Source organism: Numida meleagris, chromosome 3 (assembly GCF_002078875.1).
Source record: "Numida meleagris isolate 19003 breed g44 Domestic line chromosome 3, NumMel1.0, whole genome shotgun sequence".
In the NCBI taxonomy this organism is placed as follows: domain Eukaryota; kingdom Metazoa; phylum Chordata; class Aves; order Galliformes; family Numididae; genus Numida; species Numida meleagris.
In genome coordinates, this window is record NC_034411.1 from 70,724,843 (window position 1) to 70,750,804 (window position 25,962).

Sequence of the window (25,962 nt, forward strand, 5' to 3'; positions counted from 1 at the left end):
GCGTCCAGGTACTGGGACAGAGCTGTCAGACTCCTCTGTGAGGTAAGGCCAGGGCAGCCCTGTGCCTCACGCAGCTTGCTCCAGTGGCCCCATTGCAGGGCATGAGATGGCAGAACCACAGAGAAATGTGTTTAAGGTAGGGTGAAAAACATTCTGCAGCCGTTGTGAGAAAGCAGGTAGTGAGGTGGGGAAAAAAAGTAAGAGAAACAACCCTGCTGATGCCAGAAGTCAGTACCTGAGCAGCCCCTGCAGCCCTTCTGAGTTTTGAAAGAGGCTGTGGTGGATTAGGTATTTCCCAGCAGCCTCATAAAGAAAACCATGGTGGAGGAGACATCCATGCTGAAGCATGTAGGTGTGTCCTGAAATACGGTGTGGTCCATAAAGACCCAACATTCATGCAAGCTGCTAGCAGGAATTGTGGCCTATAGAGAGGAGCCCACACAGGAGCAGGTTTGTCCTAAAAGGAACTGTGATCCTTGGCCCATGGTAACCTGGTGCCATGTGTTCCTGGGGAACTTAAGCCCTTGAAAAGGACCCCCACTTGGAATAGTTTTTGTAGGACTGAATCATGTACAATGAAACCCAAACTGGAACAAGATAAAAGTGTGAGGAAGGAGCAGCAGTTACCAAGTGTTGGGTACTGAATACAGTCCCTGTTCCTTATCACTCTGCAGTGTTCAAGGTGTGATGATGTAGAAGGGCTGGAATGAAGCAACAAGGCTGAGCCTGGGAAGAAGGAGGGGTAGGAGAAAGAGTGTTTTAGGGTTTTTTTTGGTCTGTGTTTCTAACCATCTTATTCTATTTTTAACTGGCAATAAATCAAATTAATTTTCCCTAACTCGAATCTCTTTTGCCCGTGACAGTAATTGGTAAGTGATATCCTTGCCTTTATCTCAGCCTGCAAGCTTTTCCATCTTACATTCTCCCTTTCTCCTGTTGAGGAGGAGAGTGAGAGACTGGCTGGGTGGGTATCTGGAAGCCAGCGAAGGTCAACTTAGCAATACCTTTGTCATAATTTTATCTGCTTTTTAAATTAAGTGCATTTGCAGAAATTTTAATTCTGATAATTAAAATCCAGGACAAATGTTTTAACTTACTGCAAATCTCATACAGCTGTTTCTAAAAATTTTAGCTAGCTATTATACTAAAAATAAGAGTAGTTTAGAACAAAAGGTCGATTGTTATTGAAGGGCATGAGTAATTCAACAGTACTGATAAGTGTTTTTGAAAACAGCAGTGCTGCAAATGAAAAGAGAATTTGTGTAAGCTGTATTTGCATTGGCAAATACATTTGTCTGATTACTGAACAGAGTGCTTTTCTTGAGGAGAGGAAATAGCCTGAAGGATTGAATTTATTTTGACACCTCAAAGATTAGCTGATTAATTGTACTTGTGATGGCAAGGCAGAAGTGAGAAGTGAAGCAGAGACCACAAAAACATCAGAGCTGAATAGGGCATGCAGTTCTGAGAACAGCAAATGGCATCAGGACCTTTCAGTAATATGGATGATCTCTGTGATAGATTCTGTCAGCTGATAGACTGTGATATTAAGTCATGAAGTCTTTATTCCCTGTTGGAATCTGATACTAATAAAATGGAATAATGCTTTTTTCTTAAGTTCTTATCTGTAATATAAAACTAATCAAGTCTGAAACTATTTGAAGCAAAGGAGGGCTATAAACTTGGTTTCTGTTTCGTCTACAGCTTGCTTTTTCTGATACTCCTTTTCTCATTTCCTGCACCTTAATAAGATATAGAGATGATTCTAGGTAAAAGCAAATAATAAACTGGATTTCTGCTGCTTTTTTCCCACCTATGGAATAAAAATATACTAAAAATGAAAAAAAAATGTATTCTGTTGTGTTCATGTATATATGTGCTTTCCCTTTCATGCATGTAGAAAGACTGCTGCTAGAAACTGAATATTCATGTATAGTAATTTATCCTGCGCTTGTAGTAAATATATGACCTAGGGATTCTCTACACTAGTTACTCATTTACTTTCTTTAAAAAAGAAAAGTTACCCATTTCATGTGCTTTTATGCTTAACCAGAAATTAGGACATCTTTGATTTAGGAAATGAGGATAAATAATGAGAGAGTATTTGAAATTGAAGGACTTTTTTTTTTTTTTTTTGCACTTAGGAATTGGCAAAAAATTACTGATGACAGAATTATCACTAAATCATGTTAGACGTGAAGGATTTCTTTTTGACTACTTGACCTATTTAATTCTGAAACCATATAAATAGATTGAATTGTGATAAATGTGATAAATCCATGTAACTAATACTTTAAATGTCTGGTTTTTCCAGTAAAAAGGATTTCTGTATAAAAGAGAAATCTTGTAAAGCAGGTTTTATTGCTTTAAAGATTAGTTTTCTTAACATTCTCTCTGTCCATTTCATAGGTTTTGGTAGGAATTAAGTGCTGTGGAGGTGGTCTTTCAGAGAGTGGTAAATAAGGAAATCAAATGTAGGCGAGTACTTCTTTTGAGTTTGTCAAGTGTTATCCCATTCGTCTTAATATAGCATTTTGCGAAAACTATTTGAGGTACTTTTGCTGACATATTACCTAGCATATTTAATCTCAGGTGCTTTGTTTTTACTTCGTCACTAATATCTTTCCCTGTCCATTGTGTTTTGTCTGTCCTAAGGCATGTTAGGCTGTTACTCTGATGTTAGCCTTCTGCAACAGGCCTTAGTTTCCAATTGAATGCCTTTTTTCTTTCTTTTCTTTCTTTTTTTTCTTGAAGTTATAGAAAACACTTGTATTACCAGTCAGTTTTCTTCTTGGAATAGAGCGGATCTTTCCTGTTGAAACTTTGCATGCTTTAGATATTATAAATTCTACAAATCTTTTTTGGTGTGGAATGGGATAAATGAGGTGGCCATCAGAAGTGATCCAGAGATTATAAAGCTCATGGATTCGGAGAAACTCTTCTCTTTTTAAGTTGTTTATTTCAAAAGAGTTGAATCTAGTTAATATTCCCTTTTCCAGTATGACTAGAATGAAAAGTAGTGCCTAATTCAATGTGCACCCATGCTTCGGGAGCAGAAAATCCTCTTTTGATCAGGATTTGGACTGAGAGAGAACTTTTCAGAGGACATCAAAATCTAATACAAAAAAAGAGGAAGCGACTAGCCTCTCTTTTCTCAAAAGTTTCAGTCTTTCTCAGTAGTACAACTGTGCTAAAACCAGATTTCCTTCTGAATTGTTAAATTATGCTCTTTTTCAAAGTGAGTCTACCTTCGTGAAGTGAAAAAAATCCTCTCTCAAATGAGTAAAATATATGAAAAGATCTAAAAGAGAAAAAAAAAATGTGTATCGCTGACTCATGTTTAGCAAGAACAAATGACTCTATACCTGATGTGGTGCAATCCAGGATGTACATACAGATGAGGGAACAAGGGGCTGGAGTACAGCACAGTAGAAAGAAATGTGGGGCTTTTGGTTGATGGAAAGCTCAATACAAGTCAACAATGTGCCCTGCCAGCCAAGAGAACCAGCTGTACCTTGGGGTGCATTAAGCACAGTATAGCTAATTGGTCAAAATAAATAACTGTCCCACTGTGCTCAGCATCAGTGCAGCCAAGAAATATATAAAAAATATTAGAATATGTCCAAAGGAGGGCAAGAAAGATGGTGAAAGGGCTAAAGGGCATGACTTGAGAGGAGCAGCCAAAGATACTTGGTTTGCTCAGCTTAGAGAAGGGGGGACATGCTGCTCTTTGCAGCTTCCTCGTGAGGGCAAGTGGAGAGGGAAATCAGTACTAGTCTCTCTCCTAACCATTCTTAGGACATAAGGAAATGGCTTAAAGGGGCCTGAGGGGAAGTTCAGTTTGGATATTAGGAAAAAGCTCTTCACTGAGAGAAGATGTTAAAGCATTGCAACAAGCTTCCAAGGGAACTGATCGTGGCCTCAAGCTTGTTGATGTTCAAGAAGCATTTAGACCAAGCTCCTACGTAGATAGTTTAACTCTTATGTTGACCTGCATGGAGTAGGAGTTGAATTAGACCATCATGGATCTCTTCTAACTCAACTTCTATGATTCTATTACTCAGGAAATATCAGTCTTTATTCAGTGTGACTTCTATATCCCAAAGTCATCTCTGTCCTCCCACTATCCTCTCCTTATGGATTTTCTTCATTTCAGAAGACTTCACAGTGTTGTGCTTTAACCCTGTCAGGCAGCTCAGCACCACACAGCTGCTTGCTCAGACTCCTCAGGTGTAGTGGGGGAGAGAATCAGAAAGGTAGAAGAGCAATAACTCATAGGTTGAGATTAAGGCAGTTTGTAGGTAAAGCAAAAGCTGTGCACACAAGCAAAGCAAAACAACAAATTCAGTTGCTACTTCCCATCAGCAGGCAGATGTGCAGCCAGTTCCATGAAAGCATGGCTCACCATGAGTCAGTGTTTCTTGGGAAGATGCCAACACATCAGACATCCCCCTCTTCCTCCTTCTTAACCGCCAGCTTTTATTGCTGATTATGACACCGTATGGTATGGAATATCCTTTTGGTCAGTCTAGGTCTGCTGTTCTGGCTGTGTCCCTTCCCAGCTCCCTGAGCAACTCCAGGTCCTTGCTGGCAGGGCAGTACAAGGAGCTGAAATGCCCTTGGCTCTGTGCAAGCATTGCTCTATAACTACAGTGTCTTACTGCTACTGTTTTCATCAAAAATCCAAAACACAGCATCATATGTGCATCTATGAAGAAAACTAACAATAACCCAGTCAAAACTATGAAATCATGCTACCTTTAGGACAAATTGTATGTTACGACCACTATCCGAGATATCTTTGGGGCATTAAGGCTTGATGGAGGTCCACAGACTGTTGCATTTCTCTTCTGTCTTTTAAACTTTTCTGTAAATGCTGAATATATATTTTTATTACTGTCTACTAAGATTTAAAATCTGAAGAGATGTGTCTATGTATACATGCTAATACCTACTGTATTGTGTTTAAAGATTTGAAATACTATTTTTCAGGGTTTTGATCCTGTCAGTTCTTTTACCAGCAAGCACTGCGTGCTCCCAATTTATAGCAGTCTGATGATCAGTAACATCTAGGTCTTCAGCTGAGTAAAGTTCAGTCTCAGATTCTGGAATTAGAAAGTAGAGATCCAAAAAGTTTTTGATGGATGAGCGGGGGGGGAGGGGGAGAGAGGAAAAAAGCAAGTGTTTTTTAAAGAACATAATAGGTCCAGAATAGGTAATAGCAAATAGGAAATGAAGAAAAAAAAATTGAATTAGGTGAAACCTGCCTTTGCTTTGGTAAATCAATAGGATCTGAAAGTGGAGAAAAGAACTAACTCAAGCACTCCTCCTCCCCAGCTGTGTAGACTTCCATAGTATCACCTCAGGAGCACTTACATTTTCAATTTCATTGTATTAGTTGACCCTTGAAAGACAAGGAGGTTTTTCTATGAGTGTCACTTTTGTAAAGTGTATGACGTTCCCACAAGTTTCTTCTTTCCTTACCTCAACTTTGAAAATAGTAAAATAGCTGAAAAAGATTAATGTTAAACAACAGAGAGGCATTTTGGGGCATGTAATGTGCACAGCCAAACTTCTTTCTCTGAATTCTTTAGCTCTCAGAAATAAGGATAGTAACTCTGTGACTCCACATGTAGGAATCCTGATTGTCTCCAATGATGAAAATGATTTAAGAATTGAATTTTGCTTATACAGAGGTTTTTTGATAACTTTTCAGTTAATAAGCTTTTTGTTTAGTTGAATTGTTGTCTGCAATCTGTCTTTCATTTCTGTCTCTTGGACAGTTCCAGTGTTTTGATGTTACCGTTCTGTGCCTTCAGCATTGTACTCCTTTTTTTTTTTTTTTTTGGCATCAGTCTTCCAATACACTAGTGGAATTGTTGGAAGCCATTCTGAGTTACTGCTGTCCCATTAGTATCTGTGCCTGTGACAGCTAAGATTTTGCCAAAGGGGAAAAAGTACTTATATGTGATCAAATGGTAGCAGTTTGGATAAAAAATGGTAGTCATTTATAAGGAACTGTAGGTGCTGCCTGTGACCTAAATTAATTTCTAGATTTATGACAGAATCCATCTTGATTTTACTGAAATCAAGCTTCCATGCTTTAGAAATTAGAATCACTACTCTCAGACATTCATTTAAATTTTATTTGAAATTATTTATTTTTGCAAATAGGTACAGTGGCTTATTATACTACATGCCTACTTGCGTGCTGTTATTGCATAATCTGTAGTATTAGAGTTCAGACTTAATCTACTTTACGTTTAATAATCACATGTCACATACTCTGATAAAAATGTGTAATGTATAACTGACTGGCAGCATCCTTTGGTATGACTTACTTGTCTAAAATCTGTATTTAGGTTGAGTTAGAAAGGGGGAGTTTTAGCATAAAAATCTAGTTGAAATGGTCGCAAATAAAATTACAGTGATTTTGAACGAGATAAAATACTCTATGCATTCTGTAGTTGAAGTATATGGGATTTTATATGTAAGTGCATTCTTCACTGTGTTTGCACTTTTATTGGAAGTAATTATGTATGTACCTGACTTAGCTTTGTTTCCTGCAAGCTTTTCTAAACTGCTTAGCAACAAAAGTTTTGGGTGTTGTTTTTTCTTGGTTTTCTTTCTCTCTCTTTTTTTTTAAATACACTTATATAACTTTTCAGTATTGTACTTCAACACATACGTGAAAATATAAAATTTTCAATTTGGATGAGAAGCCCTTGCTATACCTCCAGTGAACACGTTTTTTCATTTACTTTTAACTTTATCAGAATAAATTCATTTTAAATGTATCTGTACTTGAAGCACTTGCATTAATCACTGTCTCTGCAGAGGTTTGATATTGCAGTGGAACTTTAAAAGTAGTAGTGTACAAATACAAGAAAAATAATTGTGTTTTGGATACATCATTGATCCAGGCTGTAACTGAATGTATTGAGAGGAATGCTGTTACTCTTTGGTTGTATGGCTAAGACCAACAGTGTCACCTGCAGGTGAATCAAGTAGATTTCTTAATTTTTTCAAGTGGAAATCCCAGCCACACAAGTTAGTTATTGAAAATAGGAGGATCTTGCTGAGTAACTTTCTAATTAATATTTTAAATCAATTTTACTGCTTACTCTTCTTAGGAAATTAATTGCAAATATGTCATGATTGCTTCAAGTTAATTTATTCAGTAAGTGCTTACTGAAAAAAAATCTTAAACTCATTCTTTAATATGTATCAAAGGTCTTTACTGACAATATTCTACCCATTTACCAATAAAAATGAGGTAATACTGGAAATGTGAATGTATCATGATGTTCAAATTAGTTTATTGCCTTTACATGGGTGAAAATTAACCTTTTTATTGGTGGTTAATCTCTGGGTAGAATTTCACAGAAATGAATAACATGAATTAAAATGTCAAAAGTATTACACTTAGATAAAAAATCAAATTAAGAAAGAAAAAACTTTGATATTGCTAATATCTGTTGTATTTAACAGATAGAATAATCTAATAGCAATGTTGTACAAATTAATATTTTGAGTACAGTAATGTGCAAATTGAGTTTGTGTTGAGAGGAATGCTGTTCTTCAGTCATTTTCTTGAGGTTTCACTGTCTCTCTGTTGCTAATTTGTGGTTAGTATAAAAAAAATAAATCAGGTCATATTTCTTGACTTTCCAGACTGGGTCTGACATTAACATGAAGGATTTTAGTTGTCTTATTACAGTAGGGTGATCATCCAGAGGCTAGTGAACTGCATCTCAGTTGCTAAGTACTAGCAGTGTTTTAAGCTACATGGTGAATACTGCTAATGTTGTCAGAAAGGCTTCAGTATAATGCAGGTGCCTGATGAGAGAAGAAATAAGCCCAGTTGGAGCTGCAAATTACTGTCTCAGTTCTTGAACTGAGAAGTTGCCTTTGAACTTCTTATTCCTTCTATGTCATAGAAACACAGAATCACCAAGGTTGGAAAAGACCTCTAAGATCCTCCAGTCCAAATACCATGTCCCTCAGTACAACATCGAAACACTTCTTGAACACTTCCAGGGATGGTGACTCCACCACCTCCCTGGGCAGCCCATTCCAGCACCTGACCACTCTTTCAGAGAAGTATTTCTTCACATCCAACCTGAATGTCCCTTGGCGCAACTTGAGGCCATTCCCACTAGTCCTAGTGCTAGTTATATGGGAGAAGAGGCTGACTCCCACCTCAAAACAGCCTCCCTTCAGGTAGCTGTAGAAAGCAATAAGGTCACTCCTGAGCCTCCTCTTCTCCAGACTGAATAATCCCAGTTCCCTCAGCTGCTCCTCATAAGGCCTGTGATCCAGACCCCTTACCAGCTTTGTTGCCCTTCTCTGACATGCACCAGGGCATCAATGTGTTTCTTGTAGTGAGGGGCCCAAAACTGAACACAGTACTCGAGGTGCAGCCTCACTAGGGCTGAGTACAAAGGGACAATCACTTCCCTACTCCTGCTGGCAACACTATTTCTGATACAAGGCAGGATGCCATTGGCCTTCTAGGCTACCTGTGCCCACTACTTACTCATGTTCAGTCACGCGTCAGTCAATACCTCCAAGTCTGTTTCCTCTACACAGTATTCCAGCCACTCTGCCCCAGGCCTGGGACCTGGCGTTATCATGTTGCAAGAGAAAGCTTGTCTTTTTCTCTGGCTTGACGCTGGAAGTTCGAGCCTTCAGCTTAGTCAGCTTCACAATGTAGTAATCAGAGTTGATGATTTGTCTAGGTTCCAGGAAATCCAGAAAGATCTCCCTTTTCCTATGCCAAAAGACTGGGCACGTGACTCTACCCTCTGAGGACTCTGTCTGGAACTATTTCTTTGAAGAAGAATTTGCATGTCACCGCTCAATGAACTTTTTTTGCCTCTGACTCCATGTCTCATTACCAGTAATGATGCAGTCTAGGAAATGGTCACCTTCAGCCTCGCATTGGTTCAGTAGGTCCTGACTAACTTGCATACAGTGTTCTTCCTGTTCTTGTGTGAGCATTTGTGGGACCCATTTCGCACAAACTTTGCGATATTGCAATGTTGCCACCATTGTTTTGGATGCATTAAAGCCAGTATTCAGCTCTGTACACAATTCCTTTGTCATAATCCACTGATTTGCATGGATGAGTTGATTGAGGCACTCTTCATTTAGTGATGTGACAGCTGTGCATGGCTGTCTGGAATGTGACTTGTCTTTCACATTGGTGATGCCACTGCTGAAGCACACCACCCATCACCAAACTGTGCTCACATCCACTGTTTGGTCTCCATAAATGTTCAGCAAGCATCGGTGAATGTCAGCAGGTGCAATTTTTCCACGTGGAAGAACTCTGTGACACACCTTTACTTCCATGACAAGCACCATTCTGTCAGGCTGCCCCTCTGCTGCCATCTGTTACATGGCAACAAAATGTGATGGAATATTGGCAGGAAGGTTCAACCTCTACTGCCACACCACCAACATCTGCCTCTGACATTGTGGGCCAAAATGATAGAATAGGAGGCATTATTTTTGGAGCAGCCCTCGTATATATATATCAAGTTCTCAGTGGTAAGTGGTTGCCTTACATACAATTCAGCAATATTTTAAGCCTGTTTCTTGAGTCTTCATGGTTTTTGGTTTGTTCAGATTTTAGAATGTATTTGCTATTTAAGAAAATACTTTAGACTGTGTCAGCTGTAAACCTTCATGTCAAAGAGATAGTGCTAAGCACAAGATTTCTTCCACTTCTTTGATCTTGTTTTAGTACATTTGAGGCAGTTTATCTTCTTTCCCAAGTTGTTTTCACTTCTACATTTCTTAAAATAGACATCTTTAATGTTATATTCATTTGGTAACCTTGATATGTGGCAGGTGTGAAGAGTGGAGAGAAAAGAGTTCCTAATCTATTAGAACATTTCAAAGACTCCTTATTTAGTTATGTACTGATATGTAAAATGATTGTAATTGTAGGAAGTTAATGTTTTTCTGATACAGCATGATTCTTGAGATTTTACCATTTTGATCTTTTGTGGAAAACATAGCTTAATGTGCTTCAGAAAGCATGATATTTTTAAGGACATTATGCACACGATTACTGAACTGTTACAGTGACCAGCAAAATGAGCTCACGTAGAAAACTGATCAAATAGCATGTTACTGCATTTTTTTTACGCTCTTTTGTAAATCGTTTAATGAGGATATGATACCGCTGAATAAAATACCTCACTGTTTTATGTCTAGATTGGAAATTTAAAGGTTTTCAGCCTCTAGGAGTGTCTAGCAGTCTGTGAACTTGTTAATGCATTTTGATATCTCCAATTTCAAGAGTGGTTCTTATCAAAGAGCAGGAAGTCAAGCAAAAGTGACAGGAGGCTTGCAGGACAATACACAAAAGTAAAAAATAAACATCCAAAAACTGGATGCATGGACAGGTGACCTAGAAGGAACATAGCTGCTTTTAGAGCCTGAAGGGACAAGGTTAGGTAAGCCAAAGCCTGTCTGGCAAGGAGCCAGTTTTCTGGTTAAGGTCAGCAAGGAAGGCTTCTTTAGATGTATAAGCAGCAGCAAAAGGAAGATGGGAAAATATGGGTCAACTGCTAGAATGATACATATTATGTATAAGTTTGAGGTACTTAATGCCTTCTTTGCTTCAGGCTTGATTGTTAGGACTGACTTTCAGCAATCCCTAGTCTCTGAGACCAGTGGGAAACTCTGGAAAAGGAAAACTTAACACTTGTTGAAAGAGTCAGATTAGGGAACATGTAAGCCTGAAAGGAGGTTGTAGTGAGGTGGGGGTCAGCCTCTTTTCTCAGAAAACCAATGACAGGACATGAGGGAATGGCTTTTAAGTTGTGCCAGGGAAGGTTCAGGTTGGATATTAGGAAAATTTCTTCTCCAAAAGAGTGGTGAGGTATTGGAACAGGATGCCTGGAGAGGTGGTGGAGTCACCATCCCTGGAGGTGTTCAAGAAGCATATGGATGTGGCACTGAGGGACGTGGTTAGTGGGTTTAAGGGGGATAGGTTTCTCATTCGACTAGATGATCTCAGAGGTCCTTTTTGACCTTAATTATTCTATTATTCTGTATAGTTTTTCTTATTTAATGATGAAAGATGCTATTTTGTTAAACACATTTCAGATTTTCTTTGCAAGTGATGGAAGGCTAATAAGCAGTATTCTTTTCATATCTTGTCTAAAAAATTAAGACTGAAAATCATTAAAAAGCATTGTCTGTTAAATTCTGAAGTGTAATGAATTTCAACAAGTAAAAAGAAGAATGTCTCAACTAATGTTCATAAAGTATAAGCAAAGAATCTGAAGTACGTTATGGTATGAACTAAATACTCAAATGCGTATGAATAATTATATTAATGAATTGATTAAAAATACCAAGTATAGAATTGTTGTAGGATGTTGACTCTTGGGCTTTTTAGGCATCAAGAACGCCAGTAAAACTTGTAGGAAAGTACTTGCAGAAATCTGTTTTTCAGTAGTGTTTATCATTAATATTTTATCTATGAAGGACTTGGAAGAATGATTTACTTTTGTTGGTTTTATTGGTCCTTTGTAAATAAGAGTTCTGTGCAAAAGGAATCTATGTCTGTAAAATTGCTTACAGCTTTGCACTTCCAAATACTTTTTTAAGCACTGTAAATTTCACAGGATAAAAAAGCAGTCTTTTATAGTTAATGCAAATGATGCATTAAGTTAGACCCTTCTCCCAGAGTACAATTTAAAGGTACTCAGAAGTCCAATTATCTTTGATTTAGCTGTAAAAATTGCAGAATAACAGCTGTGCCTGCTGAGTGAATATTCCTCTGGAAAAAAGATAGCTTATCTGAGTAGATTTGAGGACAGGTTGCTGAGGGAATGTCTGACTCCTTTGGCTCTTTTTCAAATTTTACAGCTTTTGGTCAGTTGAAAATGCAAGTAAATTATAAAACAGCATCAAAGCAATTTAGAATTTATGTCCTCTAAATTGTTATTTTGCATGTTACAGCATATTTTGAGTTGTTTATTATTTATTGTGACTATATGTTGAGCAAAAAAAAAGCTCTTTAGATTTCAAAATAATAGTTACAAATGCTACAGATTATATTCCTATATTTGACTCCCATCTAAAAGTACAGATTTTTCTATATTGCATTACGCAAAATATTTTAAAGAATCATTTGATATGCCATAACAATGGCTGTATTGAAATACACTCTAATTTGCTATAGAATTAAAGCATACTTAATACTACTTGGGAGCATATTATTGTATATATATTAAGTAAAGTAGCTATTGCTAGTATATTAAATTATTCATATAGAGCATAATTAAAATGTATTATTTAGGATTTACCACCAAGTAAAAGAACACAGATTCTTTCTCTCCCTACTGTGGCTAATTTTTAATTAATAAGAAATTAAAGGTTATAATTATTCTAACAAAAGTTATTCTAAATTTTGTGTATCTACATTTAATAATGAGATATGCAGGACCATTTTGATGAGCCTTAGAAGTATGTCTGTATAAATATATTGGAAAAACTGATAGCTGAGGTAGTCTTTTATCTTTGTCATCTTAAAAAAGCAACACCATTATTAAGTTGCTGGAGAACATTAGTGTAGTTTCAAAAAATGTTCTCGCATGTAGTTATCCACTAAACAAGCTATCAACATTAGCCCAAATATGCTGTAATAATATTTAAAAATATGGCTGTAGAGTATATTTGTGTATGTTTTGTTGCTATTTTTCTGTCTCTCTTCTATATGCAAGAGGGGCTGAGGGAGAAGAAAATGCAGAATAACGTGGAGAGGGCTTGAAATCAAGCAGGCTGGAAGTAGTGTCTCTAGAGAGAGGCGTTTGCTGTAAGTTGTCAGATCTGATTAAGGAAGCTGTTGGCATCAATCAGACCTGACAGTAGTGTATCAGAGGTTAGTATAACTATAATCAGTGAGCTGATTAATGGGAAAGAAGAAAAAAGAAGGGTAATGTTTTGGATCAAACTCCTTTAAAGCATTTAGATCATTATTTAAACCTGAAGGTTGAGTGGCTAATTACGTTTGTTATAATATAAGAAATAAATTTCAGAAAGTGTGCTAGCTGTTCTTCCTCATTTGTAACTGTGGTTGTTAAAAGTCTGATTTGTACTGACTCTAAAAAGGTGTTTTTTCCTAGAAAAAAAATCTAAATGGCAGATACTCTCATCAGATTACTTCTCAGTAACAACTATCATAACCCTAAGATGTATTGTTTTCCATAGTTTCTCATAGTTTTTATTTAATAGTTTTACACATCAAGTTGTTACATTAAGTTTTATACTCTTTCAATGACAACGTACAAAACTAAAATGCCTTCACAACAACAGCAAAAAGGAATTTTTCTGACTTGTCAGCCTCATTGGTTGGATTGGATTGGATTCTATTTTGTTTTGAATCTATCAACGTCCATTTTAATGAAGTTTAAAAGTTGTGCTACACAACTGGGAGTCTGGGAGTGAACTGAAAGTATAACATTTTAGATCTTGTAAATCTCGATGTGTGTCTATAACTTTTTGAAATTAACTGTACTAGGAATAAAATATTAATGAAAAAATCAGTTCAGCAGTACACATTAGGTGTGATAAGTATCTTGCTCTAGTAAGTAGGTGTCCAGATGCATAGTCAAACTTTTCATTACGTGGGCACAACGGGCTCTTTAAAGGATCAAACTCATTCATAATTGTTTTAGTTCCTAGGAATAAGGTATAAAGTAAAGCATGGTAAACAAAGTTGTGTTTCTGCAGTTAGAAATTAGTTTGACATTCTGATGAGTTCTAAGTGACTATTGAGAATTTTCATTGTTCCATTGTTGATTTCTAGACTTAATGCTGATTGCAGATGTTAGCTTTTATGGCTTACTAATTGCTGCTATTATGCATCAATATAACCCACCTATGTGAATCTTTCTAACATGAAAAATTCAGTCTTCTTTGTAGGTAACTTTTGTAACTGTAGTCTTACTACTGAATGTTTTTAAGATGTTCTTACTAGATATGTCATTCTGTATTGCTATTACTTTGGAGCACAAATGCTTGTTAAGTTTTGATATAACATCATCTATTCACACTGCCCATCTGTGTATCTTTGCTGTGTAAGAAACCTGTTTTACTCTAGACATAATTCTATTTTAACTATGTAAAACATAGCATGAGGTGGTTGTCACTGAGTAATGAAAAGCAATTTATTTATATTCATTGTTTATTACTTCCTTCTTTCCTACCTCAAAGTCTTACTTTGAATTGTTGCCCTCTGTTTCACTTTCTGTATGTTTATTCTGCTCCCTTCCTGAGCTCTTCCTTTCATGAGGTTTTGTGAGATGCTTGAATAAATCATGCAGTGTGAGAGTGCAATAAAAAGTAGGATAAAAACAGAATTATGAAAGTGACTTACAGACTGCTGCCTTTTTTGACAGTTTTGCCTCAGAGAGTGCCAATATGGTAGTGCCCCTCATGGAGTCTGATATCAGATATCTAATGTTAAAATGTGAAAAGCTCCAAAGCATCACTGAAGGGAAATATTTCCAATTTATTCAAAGCCCCAGCATAGCGGCTTTCTAGAGAGAATTGCAGATTATAATGCATTCCAATGTGAGGCTGGTCTGAGTGGATGTGTGTAAGTCCATGTGGTTTTCTGCATCTCTGTGCATGAGTGAAGCTCTTGCAGTGAACGTTCTCCCATGGCTAAGAAAAAGCACCACGATAAGTAGTGAGAGCATGAATAGAGCACACTGCATAGTATAGCTATGCCCCTTGGCCGAAATGCTGTCAGAACGTGAGGAGTCCTGGCTGTGACTGAAGAGATCATGCTGTAGAATCAGCCACATAATCCTTTCAAGTGCAGTAAGGGGAAGTTATAGATGTGTACAAAGGAGTGGGAGAAGAGAGAAAGCCGGTAGTGAATTAAAAATGATAAAGATGTGGAAGCTGGATTAACTGAAATCTACAGGAGTAGGTTTCTGGGAGAATGTCTTTGAATATTGACAAAAAAAGTAGCAACGACCAGACGAGAATTTGTTATTGCTATCCATTTATGATGAATCATTGTGATGGAGACAAAATTACTACAAACACTAGTACAGAAAGAGGGTGGTTCCCTGCTTTCTCAAGCTTTTAGATCCTTAGATGTTTTAGTTGTTGCTGAGCAGTGCTGTGGAGAGCCAAGGGCGTTTCAGTTTCTCATACTGTCCCACCAGTGAAGGGGGCTGAGGTAGCACAAGGAGCTGGGAGGGGACAGAGCCAGGACAGCTGGCTTTTTTTCTATTTTCTTTTGTAGTGAATAGTTTTTCTCTCAACCCACAAGTTCTACTTTGTTTCTTTTTATTTTCTCCCCCACCCCACTGGGAGTGGGGGCAGTGAATGAATGACTGTGTGGACCTGAGCTGCCTGCGGGGTTAAACCACAACATTAATGCACTAGTATGTTTCTTTAACTGTATAAACAAATGGAAAGGACTTCAAAATTGTTCATCTCCCCAACATCATCCAGACAACCCTGAGAAATTTTCTGCATTCTTGTATTTAGAATGATGCTTTGCTTCATCTATGTCATTTCATGAAAAAAAACTCTTTAATCTACAAGAGATTAAATAATTTCTAGTCATGCCTAATTACTGCCTTCTGCTGTTTCTGAAATACATAATTTGCATTGTCCATTGGAAGTTATATCTTTCAGTGATCTCCAGGCTGTATTTTAGCTGTTTTCAATCTCTTTAGCCCTGCTTAGTTTTGGCTGTTGTATTATAAATAAGATTTTTTCAGTCTGACAAAAAAAACAAGCAACTCCACCATCATTGGTCATTGCACAGGGACATGAAAAGTAGCCTTTGGAGTACAGGTGCTCACACAGCTGCAGGCATCAAGTGATTTTTAAGATAAGGTTTGTCTTTCCTTTCCTGAAGATGGTTAAATACTAAGGTTAATTAATAGAGTGGTACAAAAGGAAACACTAAGTAGCAATTAATACCAATGGCAGGTTTTTCTCAGAAAAATTCTCCAAAAGATGTTTTCCCCACCTTTTAGGAAAACTTCTATGTGCAGTTGCAAACCAGCCTGGCATCTCTAGCAGTTCTTGCCTGATGTTTGCACGATTCTACTAAAAAAATAAAAATTCAAACATTTTAAATTACCATGATTCATATGAAACACTTCATTATGAAGATTACTACTCATAACTCATTTGTGAACACAGTTGCAGAAAAATTAAAGCACAGAAGTCAGTATTAATCTGAAGATGACTCAAGTGTTTGGGAGATGGAACAGCTATTATGTTTGCTCATATGCAGTTGTATGATATTATCTGAAACAATCTTTTGGTCCTTTTTTTGGTCAGTTTGTTCTCTGGGGTTAATTTGCTGTGTAATTCTAGTGTCTGTAAGATTGTCAGTTCTTTATTTGGACTTAAAATCTAATGGTTGATGCTGATTTAGTAGTTCTACAAAAGCTCTTATACACAGTCATTTTGTAAAAATTGTTTTTATTGAGCAGCCCACTGAATGGAGCTGATTATGTTAAACTGTTGTTGTCAGTCTTGTGTTCCTGCTGTTTGTGGGAAGGTTTCATATTTTTCTTCAGGAATGCTCATTAAATCTCTGCTGTTTAAAGAGAAATTGCCAAAATTTTGCCCTGTAGGGTGTTTACTTATAACAGTATGTGAATTTATATAAACCCATTGTCAGTCCTGAAATATTGTTATCAGATCTAATAATGAAAAAAAAAAATTTGCCATGAAGATCTGCTTTACTAACGATGCCTTACTTTCCAGAAAGGGAAGGTAGGCTATTTTGAGAATCTGCTTTATAACATAATGGAGAATAATTTACTAATGTGATTATTTACAACTGTTACCATCTTTTTTTTGTAATCAGAATGGTTTTTTGTCTAAAACAAATATGAAAACCAGTTTCTGTGTCCTGTCATCCCAGTTGATGCTCTACCTGTTATCCTAGTTGACCAGTTCTTTATGCGTCAACTGTTTTTTGCATGACAGGGACAAAAGATCAGACAAGTGGCAGATATACTTGGAAGCTGAAGTTGCTAAAAAAGGAAAACTGTTCTTGAAAATGAACTTAATGGACTTCATAGTATGGGAAATTGTAGCTAAATATTTTATGCTTACGTATTCAAAAATGGATTGAGTGCATGGGACCATGAATCTGAGGAGATTAACATCGTTTTACTAGCTTCAGAGAGTGTGTGCACTCAGGCAGAAATCTGGTACCAGCCACATGCAAGATATGTTTGAGAGAACTTAACTAAAAATGAACTACTAAAAAAAAGTGAACCTGAGGGTTGTGTCAGCTGTTAGAAATTAAACTCTAAGAAATTAATGGAAGATCATTTTCTCTCTATGAGACCATAGGACTTTTCAGATTAAAAACAAAAAATAAAAATAAAAAAATAAAAAAAAGCCAAAGCACCAGCAAACCCCAGTATTTTTCAGAATGTTGATCTTCTGAAACTATGGTATGAAAATGTCCTCTTATCATGAAGTCTGGCTTCTGAGGGGAATGAAGAGAAACTGGCAAAAACAACTAGCATAGGTTATGACTACAGAAAAATGCATTTTCACAGTTCTCTAAACTGGTTGGAGATTGAATTTATCACCTAGTGTTGCCCTCCTTGACTTCATTTTTCAAAGTGAAGTAATTTGGCTTTTTTGTTTGGAATCTTACTCGAATGTTGTGTAAAGTAACACTGAGATACATTAAATCACTTTGAATTGAAAGAATTTTTTGAAACATGTTGTCTTTTTTTTTTGGTATAAAGTAAAATGATTTACAGTCCTCACCTAAGAAAGAAGACTTTTTTTTTATAAAACCAATTTGACTATTTCATGTTTTCCCTGATAGAAAAGGTCAGTGTGGAGCAGTTATTAATGATAATCCAAGAAGCACTGCAAAAGGAGATTTACATGTCCAGAGAGAAACTTAAGTTGACAGTAAAAATATTGATAGTTTACCCATTTCTGTTTAGCCATACCCTAATACAAAAAAAAACAAATTGAAATGTCTTTGCATGAGTTCCAGCTCATTAAACAAATATGACACTTTTATTTTCCAGCTATTTCAATACCAAAAGGGGTGAAGTGGTGAAATAGCACTTTAAATGAACACGCTTCTCAGTGTGCTGATAACTGAATTCAAAGTATGAAAAAGAATATATGAGAAAGTTATTTCAGAGTTTGGTTGCACTTTCTCAGCCCTCATACAGAAAGTAGACTCCTTTTGCTGAATCTAAGTTTTGAGTTTATAACTTTGTGGATGAAATACATTATTTCTGAAAATTAATTATAAAAATAAATGCCACCACAGCATTTAAAAGTAATTATGAGATAGATCATAATGCTGCTTTGTTTATTATTTTAAGTGAAAAAATAATCTGTAGCTTTGTTAACATTTGCTAGTAGTCAACATTTTCTTTTGCTGATACTTTTAATTAGTGCCTTATATTTGAATTCAATTTACAGTTTGAGACTACAAAGCTGATTTGTTTGGGTTTTTTTGGAGGATTTTCTTCCTCAACTGTAAATTCTATTTGCAAAATAAATATAAGAAGCAGTCTTATTTTCTGGGAAGATATTCTCTGGAGGTCTCTGGTCTTGCTAAATGAGACAGTATATCAAGTATAGCTTTTAAGTCAGGTCATTACTTTGCATATCATTGCTGCTTTAAAACAAGATCAAAGTGAAAGAGTTTTATAATGAATATTTAGTCATCTCTCAAAAAACAGAAAAATTAATGACACCAATTTAAATACGTATTTTGATAACATGATTGGCATGAAAAAATAACTGATCTCAACATTGCCAATTTAGCTTGAGCAAATTAGCTAAGTATCTTGCATTTGTAGCATTTCACACCTTAAAGTCTTAATATGCATCGCTAAATGTATTTCCTCACTGTTTGCTAATTAATGTTCTGTGGAAGTACAGCTGTTAATTTTTTGTTGTTGACATGGCTCATTTTAAAGTGATAACAGTTGCATCTGTAGTAGTGTTACAGTTCATAAATTATGACCATACATTTTTACAGCTACTGTTTTGTAGGAGCACAAGAACTTGACAAATCCGTATCTACTAGCAAAATGGACTCAATAATATTTCGAGAAAACGTATAAACACCCCACATACATACTCTCAGTGTTATGATTTATTATTTCTTGCATTAAGTTTTAAGTATAGCAGGAAATAAACATATTTTTTTTTATAACATCACAAAGAAATGTGATGTGGTTCTTGGTAATTAGTAAAGAGTGATAGATTCTGAAAGTAAAACAATTGGTCTGGGACAATACTGTGAGGCACTGCAGGGGAAAAATACTTCCATTAGGAGGATTAATAAATATGGGTGCCCTGGGCACCCTGATCTGAGTGGCTCTGTCAGGGCAAGGGGAGATGGACAAAATGGCCACTACAGATCTCTTCCCATTTCAACTAATCTGTCAAGTTAGATTTCAAAATAATTGTGACAAGAATTCCATTGGTTTCTAACTTCTATTAATATTATTCTGATGGTACTTTGATAATTTAATGTTCAGATGAGAGGATATTATTTTTCTCAGATTTGGATTAGCGATTTTCACAGAGGTTTTATAAGTCATCATTGACATTCTATGTCTCTTTGTCTTAGCTAGGACTTTGAAGCATTATTCAGAATTACTCACTGTTTTTGTGGGAAGTCTTAGGTGTTTATGGTTCTCTGATGAAAGTTAGAAATATTTTATCATAAACAACTTTTAGCAGGATTTGCACATTAAATGACTCACACGATTATGTAAAGAGGAGTTTCTGGACAGATGTTTAATTCTTCCAATGTAGAACATGTATATTAATGGCATGCATTGACTTGATGTTATTAGATGATATTTCTATATGCATTTTTACACTGAAGCTTCATGTCCAGTGCAATATGTTGATGCAGTGAACTATCTCTGCCTCAAATACAAGAAGTAGGTAAAACTTGTGGTAGCTTTGCTAAGCTCTACATTGCATTTACTCAGATGGATATTAAAATACCGATAAAGTTGAATTTGGATTTTTCTTTGCATGTGCTTAACATATCTTTTTCTTGCTCTAATAGATGCTTGTGACTACTCCAGAAAAATGGGACGTAGTAACAAGAAAAAGTGTTGGTGATGTAGCTCTCTCTCAGCTGGTAAAGCTCTTGATTCTTGATGAAGTTCATCTGTTGCATGAAGACAGAGGACCTGTGCTTGAAAGTATAGTAGCACGTACTTTACGTCAGGTAAGATCAAAAAAAACCTTAAAAAGAATTTTATTCAAGAATATATTTCATTGTAAAAGGAGAAATACTTAGACAATGAAATCAAAATGCTTAGGTGGTTTACAATTTATTTCATAGCTGTTCTGTATTAAGGATGAAGACAAATGTCTTCTGCCTTCTTTATTACCACAAATGTCAGATTCCTAGCATGCTTAATTTATTACAGAGCTATTTCCTTATATTAGTTTATGTACTGTACAAGTAACACTGAACTGGTACATTTTTAAACAAATAATAGTCAAGTTTTAACCAAAATTGCAAGTATTTTCTTACCAGCAGTGATTCTTTTTATTGGCACTTTTCCTCGAAGAAAAATTTTTTGGACAAAGAATGAAGAAGTTGTCATTGCTGCTAGAATACTAAGTCATTTGTATTTGAACATAAGCGGTCTTTCTTTTTTTTTCCCCATGCTTTAGCAGTGCTTTCTAAATACCAAAATCTGAAATGGCAAAAGGAGAAAAGGATAAATGTGGTTGTTGTTTTTTTTTTCTTAAATCTTCTGCAAAAGAAAGATTTACAGCTAGGCAGTAAAGATTGTACTCAATGGTTAGATGTGCATTTACAAGAAAAATCAAATGTGGAATTTAGGGATGAATAAAAAGGGTTAGAATTTGAATAATTCAATCATAGAATGATTTGAGTAGGAAGGGACTTTAAAAACCATCTAGTTCCAACCACCTTTCACTAGATCCGGTTGCTTAAAGCCCTATACAGCCTGACGTTGAGCACTTTCAGAGATGGCGCATCCACAACTGGCAACCTGTTATAGTGTCTGACCTCCTTCTTAGTAATCTAAATCTACTCTCTTTGAATTTAAAACCATTTTCCCTTGTCATATCACTGCACATGCTGATAAAGACTCAATCTTCACCTTTCTTATAGGCCCACTTTAGGAGTCTGTAAGGTGGCAATGAGGTCTCCCTGGATGCTTCTCTTTTCCATGCTGAAGATCCTCAAATTTCTCAGTCTCTCTTCATAGGAGAGATGCTTTAGCCCTCTGACATCTATGTGTCCCTCCTCTGAACGTGCTCTAATAGGTTCATGTCTCTTATGCTGGGAGCCCCCAGACTTGGATGCAGTATTCCAGGTGGAGTTTAACGAAGGTAGAGGTGAGAATGATAATCAACTCCTTTGCCCTGATGGTCATACTTCCTTTGATGCTGCCTAGCATACAGTTGGCTTTCTGCACAGCAAGCACGTTACTGACACACATCAAGTTTTTCATCTACCAGTACCTCCAATGATAATAGTAAGCAGAGGGTAGAGTGGCATTCTTCTTGTTTTTGTCTTAAAAGTATATTGTGCAAGAATGTATCAATACAAAGAATCTGTAACAAATTAGAAATAAACACAACTGATCTTGTTATGGCTATATTTGCAAGCATGTTAATGTTTAAAAGATCTTGGCTTTCAGGATGCTTTTTTTCTTGGTAAGGCTACACAAACCTTGTTAAGTTCCTAAAATAGGATTCCTTAAATGCTTTCTGAATCATATGATTCTGGCTCCAGTGAGAACTGAATAAAATTAATGTTTGCTGTGATCCAACATGGTAAGTCTAAAGTTTCTGTATAAAGAACAACAAAAGTGATAATTCCTTAGAAGAAGCTAAACAATGAAAAGAGTTATTTATGGAGTGTAAGGCTCTGTAGAGTTTATACTCCTCAAGGGCACAAAAGTGTAACCTGTTTGATATTGTATTTTCTTTCTTAAATGGATTTGATTACCTTGTTTTCCTTAGGCATCTTCAAAGCTAAGCATCTCAGTTTTTAGCAGTGACTGTGACGGTCACTGTCTTCATGTCAGATTGCAAGACGCATTTCATTTTTTTAATGTTAAGTTTTATGAAACTTGTGAGGTAGGTTTCAGCTCTCTGAAATAGATGTCTAGAGCCATTTTATTTGCCTTAGGTTATCCAGTTTGGCCTTATGCTTCTGCTTCACTTGGGCACAAATCTGCCATAGATCCTTTGCTTTTGTGCCTGTCAAGACCATGTAGATGTCTTAAGGAATATAAAATGATCTGAGGCAATTATATCATGGGTACTGAATCCTACCCTTAGTGCACTTATTGTAATACAGCAGATTCTTGCTTCAACACTCATTTAAAAAATAGCTCTCTAGGGTGCTTTAATCTTCTAGGATTTCAAGGTTTGTTTTACCTACCAAGTTGGAGTGTAATTCACCTGGAATTGAAGTTACTCATTTGTAAGTCTTCCTTAAGTGAAGCAGTTGGGAAGAAAAACAAAGCACAAATCCTCAAATTAACTGTCTCACCACCTTTATGAATAGCTTATTTATTTTAAATTGGTAAGAAAGTCAATAGTGGAGATCACTATGGATCACTACAAGAAAACAATTGAGAGAAGGTACCTGAAGAGTAGGAAAATATACTGTATAAAAATACACTAAAGAAATGCAGTTGAACAGAAAACAAAACATACAAACAAATAAAAGATTTGTAGAAATATTTTGACTATGCAGCAGGAAATAATTCTGGATAGGCTGGAAACATGGGCGGAGGCCAATGGGATGAAGTTCAACAAGGCCAAGTGCTGGGTCCTGCACTTTGGCCACAACAACCCCAGGCAGTGGTACAGGCTTGGGGCAGAGTGACTGGAAGACTGTGTAGTGGAAACCAGCCTGGGGATGTTGATCGACACTCAGCTGAACACGAGTCAGCACGTGGCCAAGAAGGCCAATGGCATCCTGGCTTGTATCAGAAATAGGATTGCCAGCAGGAGCAGGGAAGTGATTGTGCCTCTGTACTCAGTCCTGGTGAGGCTGCACCTTGAGTACTGTGTTCAATTTTGGCCCCTCACTACAAGAAAGAGATTGAGACCCTGAGAAGGGGAATGAAGCCACTCTGAGGTCTGGAGCACAAGTCTTGGGAGCAGCTGAAGGAACTGGGATTATTTAGTCTGGAGCAGAGGAGGCTCAGGGTAGACCTTATCGCTTTCCACAACTACCTGAAAGGAGATTGTGGTTAGGTGGAGGTCAGCCTCTTCTCCAATATGTAACTAGCGATAGAATGAAAAGGAATGTCCTCAAGTTGTGTCAGGAGAGGTTCAGGTTGGATATTAGGAAAACTTTCTTCTCTGAAAGAGTGGTCAGTCACTGGAATGAGCTGTCCAGGGAGTTGGTTGATTCACCATCCCTGGAAGTGTTAATGAAATATTTAGATGTTGTACTGAGGGACATGGTTCATGGGGAAATATTGGTGGTAGGTGGACGGTTGGACTGGATGATCATGGAGGTCTTTTCCGACCTTGGTGATTCTATGATAGGAAGTAAGAGTAAGGAGGTAAGTTTTGAAATAATACATCAATCTGAAATATCCTTTTTCCAGTTATACCACTGCAGTTATTGCTGAGATCAATTACCTGATTTGTATACTAGTTTAAGGCATTAGAGCTATTGACTTTTTCTTTCTAATTTATAGTAGAGGGATTCAGAAAGTGGTTAAACAAGTTATTCGAAGAAAAGTCCATTACAGATTACCAGTGACTATATCAGACTTGGGCTGAGGGCTGTGCTGTCAGGTGTCATTGACATTTTCCCTGTTTCTGTACTCTTAATAGAACAACCTCTTTTGACCACTGTGGGAGACAGTGTAGTAGAGTAGTTGGATTTTTGGTCTGACCTGGAATAGTTGCTCTCTTATATAACTTCTAGCACAGAACTATGATAAATACCTTTCAATACTGCTTGTCTTTTTTAATAAATCTAATAGCTATTCTAATAATGGCACATACTTATATTTTAATCTGGATCATACTTCCCTAGCTTGTATATGAGACAATGACATGATTCCTTCATGTCAGGATCTATATAACATATACAGCTTTATATGTTTTGCAGGCTTGTTATGCTGTCTTGCGAGAAAAGGAAATATCTCTTTTGTTTTCATATGGCATGTTTGAAGGTCGTTTTGCTTAGATTGTGGGAAATTGAAAAATAGACAATGGATTTTTTCAGTCTTTTTAAGAATTGGGCCTGATGTCATTCTCTGGTATCACTGTGCTAGAAGAGAATGTTTTGAAATCTATATTTATATGCTATACAAATACAGCCATGCCAATACATTCTGAAAACAGGAACATCCCAATGCATTAAAAGGTCTGTCCTAATTTGCACCTCAACATTTTTGAATTATAACTGTACTTTTCTCCAGATGGACACTGTGTCATACCATTTCCTGTGGGAGTTTAGCATGTTCATTTTAACTTACGGCATTTTTTTTAAATCAGCTTTTTTAATAACTAGGAAGGACAAATATATATTGGAATTGCTGGCAGTCTTACTCCTAGTGGAGTGAACAGCATATTCATGCATGTTTGTACTTTTCAAATTTTTGAGAATGTTTTTGTAAGTGATTTAAATTGACTTTGCTAAACATTTTGGTTGGAAAATTGCTCTCAGCTCTGTTACATATTGCAGGTGTAACATCAAACAACTTCTTTGAACCCAATTTATAGCTTTGATGTTTAAAGTTTTGGTCTAGAGAATGAAACAGATGTAAAACTGAAGTGCTTAAACTTTTTAAATCAAAATTTCCACGGTTCTGTAATATCTACTAAGCTTATTAGTTTGTAAGAAGAAATGAACTACATGACACTGAATTCTTTTGTCATAATTATTCAGAGAGGTTGATGACTTTTTAGGTGCTTATGAGAAAAAAAGCATACTTGAATATATGAGTTTTGATACCTTAACTGTGAATAATAAGTAAAAGAAAACCTGTAGAAAAACATTTCTCAGACTTTGGGAAAACAAGGCTACTCTCTTAGATACACAAATACTGCTCTCACAGTCTTATATTTCAGTTTGAAGTAATTTATATTTTGTATTATATCACCCACATTGCTACAGGTATACTAGGTGTGTAGCTGTGCTCCTGAAGACTCTTTCTAAGCTAGTTGTGTGGATTAGGGGTGCCACACTGATATGGCAACTTATCGTATGTACTTCTTTTAAACAAATTCGTCAATTTGAATTAAACTGTAGTGACACTGTTTAATTCTGAATCTCACTTTTTTTAATGATCCAGTAATATTGGAAATACAATACTTTAATTTGGTTAGAGGAATATATTAGTATATTTATCATCATCATGGTAAATGCAAAAAAAAATTGCAATAAATATTTTCTCATTCAAATACAAAATCTCTGAATATCCAAAGTAATATGCATTATAACAGCTCACACAAACAGACAATCCTGCTTTCCCTTTGTTACTTTCTTTTTAATGCATGTTGTGATACAGTAAAAGTAATAATGTGCATTTCAAGATAACTTATAAATGAGGAAAATAACAATTAATGTTTCCTTTTACCTACTTAATTTCCATTTCATTTTCTTCATTTTGTAGGATTATAAATCAGAATCTGAAGGAGATTCTGAAAATTAAGCAGCATTTTCAATCATAGTTTTCTTTTACCTCAGTGCACCCAAATTAATTGTAATTAAGTTTTTAAATAGAAAAAAACATGTATTTTAATTGAAAAACTCTAGTACACATTCAGCTAAACACAACAGTAAGCAAACCTCACAATCGTACCACTTCATGAATCTGCTTCCACATTTGTCAGTAAAATTATTCTACTTATTTATGCTTAGATGTCTGAAAATTTATTTTCAACGTTTTCACAATTTAAAATGCAATTGTCATT

At 36.1% G+C, this 25,962-nt stretch overlaps 1 protein-coding gene across 6 annotated transcripts in view; it reads left to right on the top strand.

Annotated features, from left to right (window-relative positions):
• Nucleotides 1–25,962, top strand: part of ASCC3 (activating signal cointegrator 1 complex subunit 3) — a 261,190-nt gene that overhangs the window by 71,885 nt on the left and 163,343 nt on the right. For all 6 annotated transcript variants that reach the window (XM_021390450.1, XM_021390449.1, XM_021390453.1 and 3 more), the window contains one exon: nucleotides 20,090–20,254. In XM_021390450.1, the coding sequence (XP_021246125.1) occupies nucleotides 20,090–20,254 (165 nt within the window). The remainder of the gene's footprint in view (nucleotides 1–20,089; nucleotides 20,255–25,962) is intronic.